This window comes from Hydra vulgaris, chromosome 11 (genome assembly GCF_038396675.1).
Source record: "Hydra vulgaris chromosome 11, alternate assembly HydraT2T_AEP".
Lineage (NCBI taxonomy): Eukaryota > Metazoa > Cnidaria > Hydrozoa > Anthoathecata > Hydridae > Hydra > Hydra vulgaris.
In genome coordinates, this window is record NC_088930.1 from 1,386,540 (window position 1) to 1,400,207 (window position 13,668).

Sequence of the window (13,668 nt, forward strand, 5' to 3'; positions counted from 1 at the left end):
AAATTTAAGTTAACTTATAATTAAAGATAAATTTTCATTATTTGACATTTTAACATTTTAGCAGCTAAAAAGCGAAGTGGAAGATGGGATCAGCCATCAGGAGAAGAAGTTGCACCTAAAAAAAAATGGGATCAGGCTGATACACCATCAAGTACTAGATGGGATGAAACACCAGGAAGATCTAAAGGTGCAGAAACTCCTGGAAAGGGTGGTGATACTCCAGGCACTGTACAAGGAAGTGAAACTCCAGCTGCCACACCTATTGGTGAAGAAACTCCAGGTCGAACACCTGGTGCAACTCCAAAAATGTCATGGGAAGCTACCCCCAGTTACATTCAAGCAGGATCTACTACTCCTGGTAATGCTACACCTGGAGGAACTACACCATCAGCTAGTAAGTTAAAACCTTTTAGCTTTGGTATTTTTGTTTGCATTTTTTTTTTAATTGATTATTTTTTATTTTTATACGGATAGTTTTTTTGATAAAAAAAATCAAAGGATCTTTTTTAAAAGGTATTCAAATATAATATGGAAATATCCTTTCGCTTTACAGAAAATCTAAAAACACTCTAATAAAAGAATTTTTTACAAAAGAAACTTTATTGTTGATAAATTTTATATATTTTATATTGTTATTTAAAAAAAAAATTTCTTCTTATGGGTTTATTCCTTTTAAATATTTGCTTTTAAGGTGAAAAACCTTATTCCTTTAAAAAGAAAAAAATTAAACCATTAACAAAAATTTACTAAGGGGCTATTGCAGTTTTTATTAGTTTTCAGAAAGTTTACATTGTTGGACTTCCGCTAGTAAGTGGTTGGGGTTGATATTTGACTGGGGCCGGGTTTTATAAATATAGCCAGGGCTGGGTTTGTGACTGGGGCTGCATAAACATTTATACTTCCTAAATTATTATTATTTTTAATTCAAAATTCATGTTTTGTTCTGTATATATGTGCATATATAAACATCATTATGTTCAACATGATCATCATAATTATCATTATCATCATCGTTATCATCATCATCAATAGCAGCATAAAAGAGAAAGGTTAAAACCTGATAATGATGATCATCATCATGATCATGATGATGATAATGATGATCATTACTATCAGGGCCCCGGTCACTTACTAACTTCTGCCCTTTTAACATTTACTTGTTCATATATACTTCGATATACTGTTGTCTAAGTTAGCCTGGATACGTCACTGAGAGTAGACACTGGATAAGTTTATAGTTTGGGGTAACAAAGTTTATAGGTTGGGGTGTTGTAATTTTCAGGGTAGACAGAGATACCTTCAGCTGTAGATAAAAATAAAAAAATTAATAAGATAATTAAAAACCATTAGGCAATTAAAAATGTTTGAAGTCAATTACAAAAGGAATGTATGAAATCCTTGACAGGCTTGGCCAGGAAGGCGTGCAATTTCATGCTATTATGTGACCACGCAAATATTATTTCATTTTAAAAACTTGACCACGACAAATAATACATTTTGAAACTTGTATACAAATTAAAAATGCACTGAAAAATTATCTTAACTTAACTATGAAGAAACTTAAATGAAAGTAAAAAAAAAATGAAAAAGTAGCAAATAAAACTTTGTAAAAAATAACTAAAAATAAAATTAAAATAACTTAACTAAACCTAAAATAAGAAAAAAAAATCAAAACTTAACTAAAATAAATAATAAACTATAACGATAAGATTATTTAAATTACATTTGGAATAAATAACTTCGTTTATCTTTACTAATGTTTATCTTTATCTTTGTTTATCTTTACAAATGTTTTTATAATATAATATTATGTGAAACCTTTTTTAAATAAAGTAACAACTTACATCTAACAATTGTTTAATAAATACGCAAATTTAAAATTTTAAAAATAGGTTCTTAACAAATGTTTGCAGTAACATAAACAAAAGAAAAAATAAATTGTTTATTCAAAAAGTTGATATAATTTATTTTTTTTATTTAAAGCATTTATTATAAAAAAATACATACTTATTTAAATTAAAAAAATATACATGATATTCATTAATATTTTTATAAAAAATCATTAGCATAAAAAAAGATCAAAGTTTAATTCAATATTTAATTTAATTCAGTCTTTTTTTCTCAAAATATTTCTTCTTTTTGAATGAATTAACTTTAATGATTCTTATATAAAGTTTATTAAAGAGACCATCATTTTTTTTTAATATATATATATATAATTGTTTTGTTTTTTATTTTAATTATAAAAATTTTTGTATAATTAAATTATATTTTAAAAATTGGTGCAACTTTCATTGATACTTAAATTAAAATCATTAGTTACTTTATTTAAAAGCGTTTTGCTAATATAAAAACATCAGTAAAGAGAAACATGTCGAAGTTATTTTTTTTCAATGTAATTAATAACCTATTTTTTCAGCGCATTTGTTAAAAACTGTGGTCATAAAAAAGCTTGAAATCTCACTTCTTCCTGATCAAGCCTGTTTAGATATATGTAGTTGACTCTTGATATCTCAACTACTCAATATCTCAAACTTTATTTTCAGTCCCTTGCACTCATTTGAGTCAGAATCCTCTGGAAATCTCAAACTCTTGATATATTGAAGTTTTTTCCCGGTTCCCTGAGATTTTGAGATACCAAGAGTCACCTGTATTACTGAAACACAAAATTTAATTAAAATAATACCACTTGAACACAAAGTTGAATATTTCTGAAATTTAAGAATAAAACAATTGCATTATGGAAAACTGTTTTTAGACGAAATAGTGTGGAACCATGAGCATTAAACATTTAAAGGAAGAAAAAAATTAGTATGTTACTTCGTTTTTTAGGAAGTATGATATTCTATTTTCTCTCTTCTTTTTTTTTTTGAGATCTTTAGACTTAAGTCACATTTTCCAGTGATTCAAGGAAACATTTATTTTTATATATAGACATTAATTACAGTACAAATAATATACACTTAATTATTTTGTTTTATCAAATAAAATTTATTAATACTCACGAATCGCTTTAAATGTATGAACAATATTATACTTAACATATACTAAAGTTCCACAAAAATATTGTATTTATGGTTACAAAACAAGTAATTTCTAATTTTGTATTTCTAATTATGCTGTTTATTAAAAAGATACTTGCATGATAAATAGATTAAGACAGTAAAAAATTACTCAAGATTCAGAAATAAGTTTTTTTTTTTTAGATTACCAAGCTACCTTACTTAAAATTTTAGAAAATTCCACTAAATGTTTTTTCCTCTAATATGTTTTAGTTATACTAAAAATCTCTGAAAAAAGATCTGTACCTAGATCTTTTTTCTGAGATTTTTAGTATAACAAATTTAGGTACCTATAGCAGTACCTAAAAATAGCTGACTCATTGTCAAGAGCTGTGATTACTTGCTTGATGATGCCTGACTTTATGTGAAGTGGTGACTATTTGATGTTTTCTTCCACATAGTTTGGTTAGGTATGACCAGTTCTATCAGCTTTGATCTTTGATGAAGTGTATATGATCACCTGTAACTTAATGCACCTTTTCCTTAAGTTACAGGTGATGCCTGCAACATCTAGACAAGCCGCATTTTTAACCGCTATTTCCATAAATAGATAGACCACAACATATGCAACATTGTTATATGAAGCATCAATTTGGTCTGTTTATTTAAGGAAATGTAAAAAACTAATTTCTTTCAAACCTTTTCCCTTTTTCTTTGTTGCATATATGAACCTTCTTTAAAAATTTATCATTGCTGGCACAAAGAAGATTCCAAATCATCCCAAAATTTAATTCCTTGAAATTATTATTTAAATTATTGCATTTTACATTTTTTTATTTTTCCAACATGTAACTTCATGCAAAGAAACCTAATGGGTTTAAATCTAGACTGCTTTGGGACTTTTCTGACACTGGAATGAAAATAGGAAAAATTTTCTTGCACTATATTTAAATAGTTTTTGTTTTATGTGTAGGGGCTAAATCTTGCTGGAAAGTATATAAACAATTGCCAAGCAAATCTATCAACATAAGGTTTTGTATGAGATTTTAAATTGTCATTTAAATAGCTGTTGCTGTTTAATTTTAACTCCTCTATCAACATATTGTGATAATATAAGTGGGATTTTTCATTCCTAAGAGAATGCACCAAAAGTAATAATCTATGATTAGTAGCTTATGCAAGATTTTTTTGATGTTTCAGGTATGAAACTTTCAGGCATTGTATAAACTGAAAACTTAAGTATGTTCATACTTATGTTAAATTAGAATAATTTGCAAAAAATTGTGGTGATCGTTTGTGATTCTTCCCGGGAATTTGTTCCCGGGAAATTCCCGGGGAAAATTTTATTCCAATTTCCCGGAATCCCGGGAAATTTTTTTCGGGATCCCGGGATTTTGTACACACATTTTTTAACTTTCCCGCTAAAGTCAGAATTTTTTGTTTTCCGGACCATAAGAAATATTGCTTATTTATATTGTTTACATATTGAAATTTATCGCAGCGCATTGGGAATTTTTAAAAAAATGTCCTTAAATCTTAAAACTTCGAAACTTCGTTGTTGATGTAATATATAAAAAAAAAGGTAAAAATAATAATCAAAGTACTAATGACAAAGATATTGAAGATGATGTCTTTGATGATGACGATGATTATGATGAGGAGGAGGATCAGCAAAATGAAATTAGTGACCAAGTTCCTGATCTTGTTCCTGAGCTTCTTGTTAAAGAAGTTCTTGTTAAAGTTAGAAAAATAGTTGTAACTTTTAAAAGATCTCCTTTAAAAATGGATTCTTTAAAGCGTTATTCTAAAAATGAATTTGGACAAGAGCTAGTGCTAATTTTGGATTCAAAAACTCGTTGGAATTCAATGTTGACCATGATTCAAAGATTTATTAAAGTTAAAAAAGCAGTTTTTAAATCTCTCGTGGATTTCAGTTTAGAAAACCTAATGTTGTCTGATGATGAACTTACAGTAATTGAAAATTTAGCAAAAAGTCTGGAACTTATTGTCTTAGGTTCTGAAATGATTTGCAGAAGGGAAGCAACTTTATTAACAGCTGATGACACATTAAAATTTATGGTTAAAGAACTTGATGTTCAAGATTGCTACCTAGCAAAAGATCTTAAAAATGCTTTAATTGAAAGAATATGTCAAAGAAGAAAAAAAGATCTTGTTGGTTTACTAAAATTTTTAGATAATCCACAATCTTCAAAAAGTGATATGGATGATGACTTATTTAGCATGCCATCTAAAGCAGTTATGATAAATTTAGCGATTGAAATAGCTGGTCGACTTTTTCCCATAATTGAAAATATAGCAAAAGAAAAAGATAGCGATAGAAAACTTAACAATAGTATTATTGATATAAATCAGTTATCTGAATCTATGGCTGCCAGATTAGAAAAATTTGTAAAAAAAAAAGATGTTTTTGAAGTCAAGTGCAATAAATTAATTATGCGTCAAGAATTCAATCTGTTTGAAGCTACTAATAAAAGATCGCATAACTTAGATATGCTTTATAATGCGCTTTTAACTATTCCTCCTTCCAGTGTAGAGGCTGAAAGGGTGTTTAGTTCAACTGGATTTTTTTTTACCAACTATAGAACTAGATTGATCGACATTCATCTCGATGCACTGGTTTTTCTCAGAAGTCACTTTAAAGTTGTAAACAGTTACAAAAAATAAATAGAAAAATAGAAAAGTGTATTTAGTTATTTATATTTTCTCTGATGAAGATTTTCCCGGAATTTCCCGGGATCCCGGGAACAATGTAAATAGTTCCCGCTATCCCGGGAATGGAAAAAGTCCGGGAAATCGCAATCCCTAGTGATCGTAGCCTGGGAACAAAAATGCCCCGAAAAGTTTGCTGGATCTTTCTGATCACGGTGGATGGCATCTAATTTGTTCGTTAATGAGCTTTATACAGTTTTTGGTACTATTTTTCATCAAAAAGACCAGGGAGAAAACTACTTGTTTTCTCCCTGGTCTTTTTGATGGAATTTTATCTCTAGTTTCCTTAAAACGTTTTATGGTATGATATACCAACTTACGTCCACATTCTTGTTGTAAATTTTATTTTATGGAGACCAATTACCTCTTCTTACAATTAGACCAATTATCTTGTCAATTAGGTATTTCTTCTTACAATTAGACCAATTACCAAAATCAAGCCAATTACCTCTTCTCTTCTCTGACTGATTTTTTTACCATACTGAATTTTTTGGAAGTATATATATTTGTTTCTGATAGCTGATAAATATAGTTACTAGATATGCAAAAGCAGTTGAAATAGATGTTAATGATTTCAACTGCTTTTGCAAAAGTGCTTTAAAATCAATAGGCATTTGTAAATCCCCAGCCTGTATAATATATGGGTATATGTAAAAATTTTAAAAAATTTCAATTCTTTAAACTGTATATAATCCAAATCATCTAAGTTTAGAATTTAACTTTCTCCCTGTCAACAAGTGGCTAACTTATAATGTAGAGAGCCTTTCTGTTTTAAAACTTGGTATGGTTTAACTACCACAAAGCCACGTAAACAACAATAATTTTAAAAAATATATTAAATACCCATTATGAGATTTGCTTTTAAGAACTGCTGCACATCTCATCACGAGCTAAGTGAAAAAGTTGCAAACCCCAGTGCATAATGGTTATTTCAGATTTATTAATCTCTCAAACAGTTTTAATTAATAGAACTTTTTTCTCCTGTGCATATTGTGTTTAAAGATGTATGATACTGACATAGACATATCATTAAGTTTACCTAGGCTTTTGCAGATCATAATGAATTAAAATAGTTGTTTACTGCAGAATCTGCTGGAATGGTGAAGCTACCACAAATAGATTTTTTTTTACCACAAAGCAGATGTTTTAGTTATTTACAAACAGAAGTAGCTTAGTGTAAATATATATATATATATATATATATATATATATATATATATATATATATATATATATATATATATATATATATATATATATATATATGTATATATATTATATATATATATATATATATATATATATATATATATATATATATATGTATATATATTATATATATATATATATATATATATATATATATATATATATAATATATATACATATATATATATATATATATATATATATATATATATATATATATATATGTATATATATTATATATATATATATATATATATATATATATATATATATATATATATATATATATATATGTATATATATTATATATATATATATATATATATATATATATATATTATATATATATATATACAGTATACCGTATACAATATACAGTAATAATTATAATAGCTGTGGCATGATGGTTAAAGTGCTTTCTCAGATAAAAGGGTATTGAGTTTAACATGTTAATTATCAACTTTGCAAATAACTTTGACCCTTTTGACAATGTCTACAACCATTGCGCCTTGACAAATGTCAGGCCTTGTTAAGAAGCGTTACGCAGCTCGCATTTTGCTTGCGAAAAGGCAATTTGCCTACGCGTTCAGCAGTTTTGCGTTACGCAAAAACTTATATCTTTTAGAATATTTTTAATTATCTTTTGATATCGTTTATGTGACGTTTATTCTGAAGAAATAAAGTCGTAAGTAAAAGCATTTAACCGCAATTATAAACTAATAGATTTTTTGTTAAAGAAACAGTTTGTTTGATAATTTTTTTTATTGTTGTTAAAAATTAGTTAAAAAAAATAAAGTGTTTTAAGTTTTATCTTAAGGAGTTAAATATATAAATTCCTTTTAAATGTAAAAATTATTTTTGTCATAATAGTTTAAAAAATGCACGATTTATTTTAATGTAAATATTTTATTAATAAGATGTTTTGTTTATTGTTAATTCAATAACATAAAGTTTTAATGACGTTCGTTTAATTTATAAAAATAAATTACGATCACGAATATGTTATGGGTAACTGATAAATAACAAAAAAAAACTCTCTATTGTTTAAAAACATTATTAAAAAGAGTTCACAAATTAAATAAGAAAAAATTTATTAACAGTTGATAAAATAATCAAAAACCAACTGTAAAATCATAAGAAAATAAACAAACATTATTTTACGTTTCATGAAAAAAATATTTTTTTCAAAATAAAATTTCGCTCATATTTGAAAAAAAAAAAATAAATTATTTTTTAAATAAGAACTTAGATTTTATTTGTAACTTTTGTTCTAGTGAGAAAAAAACTAATTGTTTGTATGATTTTTAACGCTTTAATAAAATAACTTTAATTACAATGCGGTACTTGAAAAGACGCTAGTGACGCAATATAACTTCTAACGATGCAAAATATATTTGCTGAGTTGAGTTACTTAAAAATGCGTTACGCGTTTTCACTACGCAGGGAAATCTCGTAACAAGGCCTGAAATGTGATACAATCACAAAGTCTCTTTTTTTATTTTAATCAAGTTTCCTAAAGGGAAATTTATTTTTATTTTTAGGTTCTCGTAGAAAGAGATGGGATGAAACACCAGGTCAATCTACTGATACTCCTGGAAGAACTCCAGGATGGGCAGAGACTCCTAGAACGGACCGTCAAGGCTCAGAGACTCCTGGGATGACTCCAACTCCACATGGTTCAAAACGCAAATCTCGTTGGGACGAGACTCCTCAAATAAATGCTACACCTGGTAGTGGAACTCCACATGCTACTCCTGCAGGTTCAGGCATGGGTACACCTGCTGGAACACCATCAATTGTTGGTACACCAGGAGTTACTCCAGGAGGAACACTAGCTATGCAAATGCAAACTCCTACACCAGGGCACCTAATTTCTATGACACCTGAACAAATGCAAGCTTACAGATGGGAAAAGGAAATAGATGAAAGAAATCGACCATTAACTGACGATGAACTTGATACTTTAATGCCATTTGAGGGATATAAGGTAATTGCTTGTTTAGTAGTAAAATACATTTGTTATATTGTTTTTAGTTTATATAACCTTAACTTAGAGTTTTATGGCTAATTTATTTTTAGGTTCTTCAACCTCCTGCAAATTATCAACCAATACGCACACCTGCTCGAAAGCTTATTGCTACACCAACACCGTTAAATATGGGAACTGGTTTTCGAATGCAGACTGATGAAAGAGGCAACATTAAAGGTGTTATTGATGAACAACCACCAGGAAATCTTCCAAGTTTAAAGCCAGATGACTATCAGTATTTTGACAAACTGCTTGTAGATGTTGATGAAACAACATTGAGTGCCGAAGAGCAGAGAGAGCGTAAAATTATGAAACTTTTATTGAAAATTAAAAATGGTACTCCTCCAATGAGAAAGGTTACTTCATAAAAATGTTTTTAAATTATATTATTGATTAATAATTATTCTATATATTACTTTATAATATATTTTTGATTTTAAAGTTAAATAAAAAAATTTAGGCCGCGCTTCGACAAGTTACAGATAAAGCTCGTGAATTTGGTGCAGGACCTTTGTTTAACCAGATTCTGCCATTGCTTATGTCACCGACACTAGAAGATCAAGAACGTCATTTATTAGTAAAGGTTATTGACAGGATTTTATACAAGCTTGATGACCTGGTCAGACCTTATGTGCATAAAGTAAGATTTACTTTTTAATTAGGGTTTTTCAAAAACAGTGGTTTTGAAAAAACAGCTGTTACTGTTTTTCAATTTCAAAAAAAACAGCTGTTAACAGCTGTTTTTACTGTTTTTTAAAATTTTATAAGAAATTAAAATAATGCCACAAGTTAAGGAGCAAAAAACGTCAATGTCCTTATATTTGTCAATGTCGTTTACAAAAATAAATTTAGAAGCTTTACTTGAAGAAGACTAAATAAATAAAGCTTTTAAAAAACATAATTTTTGAATTTTATTAAAGGATGAAAAACTTTAACTACTTATTCAGCTATTCGAATACAAACTACAATTTTTTCTTCATTTTTTATAATAAAATTTAAAAAAGACAAGAGCTTTAAGTGACTCGTCGGACAAACAGGATCTAATTTTTGTGCAAAAATTTGTGCAAACTTAAAAAAACACGCTCAACGTCAGTTGATGTTGGTTTAATACTTAAAAGTGCATTGAATAATTTTTGAAGGTTTTCTGTACGTTGTCCAGTGTTCTTATAAAGAGTGAATTCCAATTTTAACCATTTGAAATCTGATTCAGTTGTTGTTGTTGTATGTTCTTTACGAAGAAGCAAGTTTAATTCGTCGTTTAGTGATAGACTAACATTTTCAGATTCGGATTGTATCGACTCATCTATTTCAGTTTCTTCATCAAATCCAAACAATCGAGAAGCAAGACAACCGGCAAATATCAATGTTGCTTTTGTTGGAGTGTTTGAAGGATCTTTTAAACTCTTTAAAAGATTCATAACATCCTTGTTCAATCTTTCATCAGTACGGATTTTCAAGTTATTGTACAATTCTTCACTGATTTTGCTGTTGATCATTGACAATTTTTTAAACATAAACTCCAAAATTATTTCAGCACTTGCTAATGTTGCATCTTCCTGACTTAAACGTTGAACTGCAAGTTTTATCGGTTCCATAGCATCATAAAGGTTACAAAGAGCAATAAAATCAATTGAATCCAAAATGTCTGTCGCATTGAACTCAAATAAAGTCTTTCGAATTGCCATTTCAGTCTTAATATTCGAGTCCAACATGGTTGGAATTGAATTCCAGCGAGTTTTTACATCAAGATGTAGTTCAATTTCACGTCCTGTTAAAGCTTTCACTTTACTCAAAAAAATGTTGTTGCAAACTGTTGAATTTTTTATGAATTTGACAAGCTTTCGAGAATTTTTTAAGCAAATCATGATAACTAATTTCAGATTGTTCAATGTCATCATCATTTAGCAAATCAAGGCAATCATCAAAGCAATCACTTTCATCAGATTCATAGCTATCAAAATAGTGTTCCTCAATTTCATTCTTTTTCTTATATAAAGTATCGCTGACACCCAAATGTAGAGGATGGTTTAAGCAAAACTGGCCAAATATATCCACAAGTCTAATGAATTTTTTATTCACTGCTGCTCCATCCTGAGTTGAGCCAACAATATCTTTGTTCATGTCAATTCCAAATTCAGTTAAATGTTGTTTCATAGCGACAACCGTGTCTTCAGCAGAACAAGATCCAACAATGCGAACAAGACCAGTTTTAATAGTGACTTTATCATCGCTGCTGTGTATATTAATTCCAAAGAATTGTCTTCCTCTTATTGTTGTATATTCGTCTACGCACATACTGAATTTTGCTCCATTAGCAAGTTTTTCCTTAAATATTTCAACAACTTTTGCTTTCTTCTCGTTAAAATCTTCAATAATTAATTTCATGACATCACATTCATTAGCTGGAAGTTTGTAACCATCTCGTGATATAGATTGACGAATATAATTGTTTCTAGTTATTGCTCTAATTGAAATACCATCGGTTGCCATATCTGTAACTATTTCTTTGAGGGATTTTCGATTGAAAAATTCAAAAATTGATTTTGTTCTTTTCTCTGCTGTTGGTTCTTCGTTGGATGTGCCAGCTGCTGACCTTTCAAAATCAATTCCATGTGTCTTAAGATGTGCTTCAATGTAGTTGTAGAATTTCCAGAACAGACAATGATTTTGTTGCATCGCGAGCATTGTCCTTCGAGAGATTTTGTTTTTGGATTTTTTCGTTTTGTAGCAAAATCCCATACTGACGCCATTGCTGAAATATATAAGCATTGTTATTGTATTCTTAAATCAAATTAAAATGATTTAATTCGTACTGTTAAATGTGTTACTTTTAAAAACACCCAAGATTTTACTTTCTTCTCTTTGAAAAACACAAGGAAAAACACTAGCTTATCACCAATACGTAATATTTTTTAAACATGAAAAAGTCGTTAAAAACAGTAAAAACAGTTCTGAAAAAACAGCTGTTTACTGTTTTTCATTTTTGACCAAAAAACAGCTGTTTACTGTTTTTCATTTTTGACCAAAAAACAGCTGTTTACTGTTTTTCATTTTTGACCAAAAAACAGCTGTTTTACTTTTACTGTTAAACAGTAATGAAAAACCCTAATTTTTAACATGTATATAAACTTATGTATATCATTGTGAATATTAAAGCTTTTGTGTATACATTTAATCCTGTTGGTTCTTCTGTTTTGTACTATCAGTTGTGTGTGTGTGTGTGTGTGTGTGTGTGTGTGTGTGTGTGTGTGTGTGTGTGTGTGTGTGTGTGTGTGTGTGTGTGTGTGTGTGTGTGTGTAGATATATGCGCACATACATACATACAAATGTGTGTGTGTGTGTGTATATATATATATATATATATATATATATATATATATATATATATATATATATATATATATATATATATATATATATATATATATATATGCGGTAGTGGTGTAGTGGTAAGAGCGCTCGCTTTGTAAGCGAGAGGTTCGGAGTTCGACTCCCACCACGTCCCTGGAAGTACCGCGCTCAACTTAGTTTTTCCGCGCAGCGGCTTTGCTCAGCAAGGTTTGTGTTGCGGAGTTAAAGAGTTGAGAGAGGGTTGCATCACGAATAACAACTAAAAAATAAAAAACAAAAAAAAATGAGTAGCCTCCTCGACTGTAGTGGCCCCCTCGGGCCTTAAGGAGGTGAATAATCTAAAAAAAATATATATATATATATTTATTTTTTGTTACTCACCTCCTCAAGGCCGAGAAGGCCACTACAGATGAGGAGGCTACTTAATAGTTGTTATAACCCTCTCTCAACTCTATAACTCCGAAACACGAACCTTGACAAACAAGAGCGCTGCGCGGAGAAACAAGTTGATATATATACATATATATATATATATATATATATATATATATATATATATATATATATATATATATATATGTGTATATGTATATATATATATATATATATATATATATATATATATGTATATGTATATATATCACAGCACTTGATTCACAAATCTCGTATCAAAGCACTAGTTTAAGTAAATCCAAGTTTAAGTTTTTTATCTCTATATTCTTACGATATACAATTACATAATTATAATGTTATTTAAATAAGCTTTTTTTGTTACTTTTAGCCCATATTAACTGTTCCGCAATTTGCTCAGAAAGGCTATTGCATTTACTGTCAATTACTCCTCTTCTCACAGAGTTGATTCTTTCTGATAAACAATTTGTAGCTTGTAAAGCAAGGAGATCAAGTCCAACTTTGAATAATAAAGGGAAAATGTTAGGTTAGTTCTTCCTGTAAAGACTAAGACAATCTGAACATCTCAATGTTTTCTCTTTGGTGTATGCGTAATTTCAAATTTTAATTGCTGATCTAAAGTTCTTCTCACTGATAATTTACAATTTTAAGAAGCATGTTCCAACATTTATCTGAAATTCCATTTGTTTTTAAAAAATTTTGTTCCCCCCAAGTTAAATTTCAATTGTGCTTTTTTTCAGATGCTATTAAGATTCCACAATTTGCATCTCTACCAAGGCTTCAATTTAAATTTGCATCTCTGCCAAGATTGCTGATTTAAATTGAGGGTCTAAGAAGGTAGTCATATGAAAAACATCTTCACATAGTTCAAACCTGATTTCCAACTGCATAGTAAGATCAACAAATTTACTTATCCTTTTTCTATCCATTGAGCTA

At 28.8% G+C, this 13,668-nt stretch overlaps 1 protein-coding gene across 2 annotated transcripts in view; it reads left to right on the forward strand.

The window, feature by feature from the left end:
- Positions 1 to 13,668, forward strand: part of LOC100209738 (splicing factor 3B subunit 1) — a 52,855-nt gene that overhangs the window by 14,304 nt on the left and 24,883 nt on the right. For both annotated transcript variants that reach the window (XM_065809770.1, XM_065809771.1), the window contains 4 exons: positions 62 to 394; positions 8,483 to 8,928; positions 9,021 to 9,326; positions 9,431 to 9,610. In XM_065809770.1, coding sequence (XP_065665842.1) covers positions 62 to 394; positions 8,483 to 8,928; positions 9,021 to 9,326; positions 9,431 to 9,610 — 1,265 coding nt within the window. The remainder of the gene's footprint in view (positions 1 to 61; positions 395 to 8,482; positions 8,929 to 9,020; positions 9,327 to 9,430; positions 9,611 to 13,668) is intronic.